Consider the following 2,693-nt stretch of genomic DNA (forward strand, 5'->3'; position numbering starts at 1 on the left):
CCAGGTTCAAGCGATTCTCCTGCCTCAGCCTCCCAAGTAGCTGGGATTACAGGCACACGCCACCACGCCTGGCTAATTTTTGTATTTTTAGTAGAGACGGGGTTTCACCAGGTTGGTCAGTCTGGTCTTGAACTCCTGACCTCAGGTGATTCACCCGCCTCCCAAAGTGCTGGGATTACAGGCGTGAGCCACTGCGCCCAGCAGGGGTTTTAATTCTAAGCAAGGGAGACGTCTGTTCTGGAGGATCTGTCCGCTGGACTGCAGCGTGGAGAGGGCTTGGAGGATGTGAGACTGGCTTCAGGGAGACAGGTTTGGGGGCTGGTTCATAGATGGTGTGGTGGTGAGCGAAGGGACAGCCTGTGGACAGGGTGAATAGAGTGAACACATATAGGAGACAAAGCACATGACTAGATTGGCAGTCTCTGGGGTTCTCTGGCCCTCCCCTTTCCATAAAAACAATTTACACGTAGCATCTTATAGTGGACAATTCTGGAAAAACAGTTGGGCTAGATTGGGTGGATGTCTGAGTTCTGAAGAATAACTATGTCTACTGAGTTATTTGACAGCTTTAGAGTTAGGCAGCCCCGATCTCAGCCCTGCCACGTGCTGGTTTTGTAATATTGGGCTTGGCACTCTCCAAGCCCAAGTTTCATCATCTCTTAAACAGAAAAAGCATTTCCTCTTATTGATGAAAAGAAATCATGAATATAAAGCACATAGTTCAATACCTGGAAGGCAGTAAGCAACCAATAAATGTTATCCCTCTCCGACCGAGCGTAGTGGCTCACACCTGTAATCCCAGCCTTTTGGGAGGCCGAGGTGGGTGGGTCACTTGAGTTCAGGAGTTCGAGAGCAGCCTGGCTAACATGGTGAAACCCCGTCTCTACTAAAATATGTATATATATAAATTAGCCGGGTGTGGTGGTGCATGCCTGTAATCCTAGCTACTCGGGAGGCTGAGGCAGGAGAATCACTTGAACCCAGGAGGAGGCGGAGGTTGAAGTGAGCTGAGACCATGCCACTGCACTCCAGCCTGGAAGACAGAGCAAGACTCTGTCTCAAAAAAAAAAAAAATGTTGTCCCTCACCCCTCTTCACCTGCCACCTGTATCCCAGGTAGTTCTGCACGATGTGGAGGTACGCCTGCTTGTCTTCTTCGCCTGTCTGCCTCCTCTTCTCGGCTGTACACCAGGTCCTTGACCTACCTGGCAGCTTCTTTTGTCTTTCTTCACTGAGCATTTTCAGGTCCAAGCTTCAGTTCGTCAATTACAAGCCTGAAATTTCCCAAAGACCCAGCAGAACATGAGACCCGCACATGGCGCAAAGCCTGGTGGGCTGTGCTCCTGCCTGTGAACCTGGTTCCTGTTCCTTCACAGGTCCAAGTGGGTTCCCCGGGGTGACTACATTGCCTCCAACACAGACGAATGCACGGCCACGCTGATGTATGCCGTCAACCTGAAGCAGTCGGGCACCGTTAACTTCGAATACTACTACCCGGACTCCAGCATCATCTTTGAGTTTTTCGTAAGCCCCTGGCCAAGGTGGAGGGTGGGAGCTAAAGACTCTCTGGGGCTCCGATCCATTTGAGGAATCCATCATGAGCATAGCCCTGCTTGGGAAATCACCATTGTTTTCCCTCTGGAGAGAGCTGTGGGCAAAATGAGCTGAGGCCCCAGAAGGCAAGGAGAAAAGGCAAAAGTGAAAGGACTCTTGGGGGAAGAATTGTCTGGGAGATTTCTAGGTGTTTTATCCAGCGCAGACATAAAAACAGCACATCTGAGTGACAAGTTATTCTTTGGTGTCCACGTTCATTTTGTGTGTGTGACTAGCTCTTGCCCTACTTTGAGACTCATGTGCTCTGAGCTCAGTCCCTGAAGGAAATTGGCAACTCTTCTCATATAAAGAAGGGCCCTCTGGAGGGCTGGTGCAACATGGGGAAAGGTATCCGTTTCCTTGGAAAGCTGAGACTAGGTCCCAAATTCTTTTATGTCAGGTTCAGAATGACCAGTGCCAGCCCAGTGCAGATGACTCCAGGTGGATGAAGACCACAGAGAAAGGATGGGAATTCCACAGTGTGAGTATCACACCTGCCTTCTCCCAGAGATCCCAGAAAAGGGACCCAGGGCCTTCCCTCAGAGAGTGCTTCCTCCCAGTCTGAGCCTCTACCCCAATGCCTCTGGAGGGCAGGAGTGTGATATGATGAAGATGCTGTAGTTACTGACCTCCAGCGTTGACAGAATATGGGTGTGAGCTGACTTGTCGCTCCAATGGCTTGACTCCAAAGACCAGCAGCTTGCCAGCTTTAAGACTGGGATCTCCTGGGGAGGGGGGCTGTCCCCTGCAAAACCACAGAATGAAGGAGTGCCGGTCACTCTATTGTCAGTAGCTTCAGGTCTCTTTTTTTTTTTTATTTTTATTTTTATTTTTATTTTTTTTTTGAGACGGAGTTTCGCTCTTGTTACCCGGGCTGGAGTGCAATGGCGCGATCTCGGCTCACTGCAACCTCTGCCTCCTGGGTTCATGCGATTCTCCTGCCTCAGCCTCCCAAGTACGTAGGACCACCAGAGCATGCTATCATGCCCAGGAAGTTAAAAAATTTTTTTTTGTAGAGACAGGGTCTTACTACGCTCCCCAGGTTGGTCTCAAACTCCTGGGATCAAATGATCCTTCCACCCAGGCTACCAAAGAGCTGGG

At 50.2% G+C, this 2,693-nt stretch overlaps 1 protein-coding gene across 1 annotated transcript in view; it reads left to right on the forward strand.

Annotated features, from left to right (window-relative positions):
* Positions 1–2,693, forward strand: part of ELAPOR1 (endosome-lysosome associated apoptosis and autophagy regulator 1) — a 96,673-nt gene that overhangs the window by 62,836 nt on the left and 31,144 nt on the right. The window contains exons 4-5 of the mRNA XM_017499228.2: positions 1,376–1,523; positions 1,993–2,077. Of these exons, the coding sequence (XP_017354717.2) occupies positions 1,376–1,523; positions 1,993–2,077 (233 nt within the window). The remainder of the gene's footprint in view (positions 1–1,375; positions 1,524–1,992; positions 2,078–2,693) is intronic.

This window comes from Cebus imitator, unplaced genomic scaffold (assembly GCF_001604975.1).
Source record: "Cebus imitator isolate Cc_AM_T3 unplaced genomic scaffold, Cebus_imitator-1.0 Scaffold256, whole genome shotgun sequence".
Classification (NCBI taxonomy): domain Eukaryota; kingdom Metazoa; phylum Chordata; class Mammalia; order Primates; family Cebidae; genus Cebus; species Cebus imitator.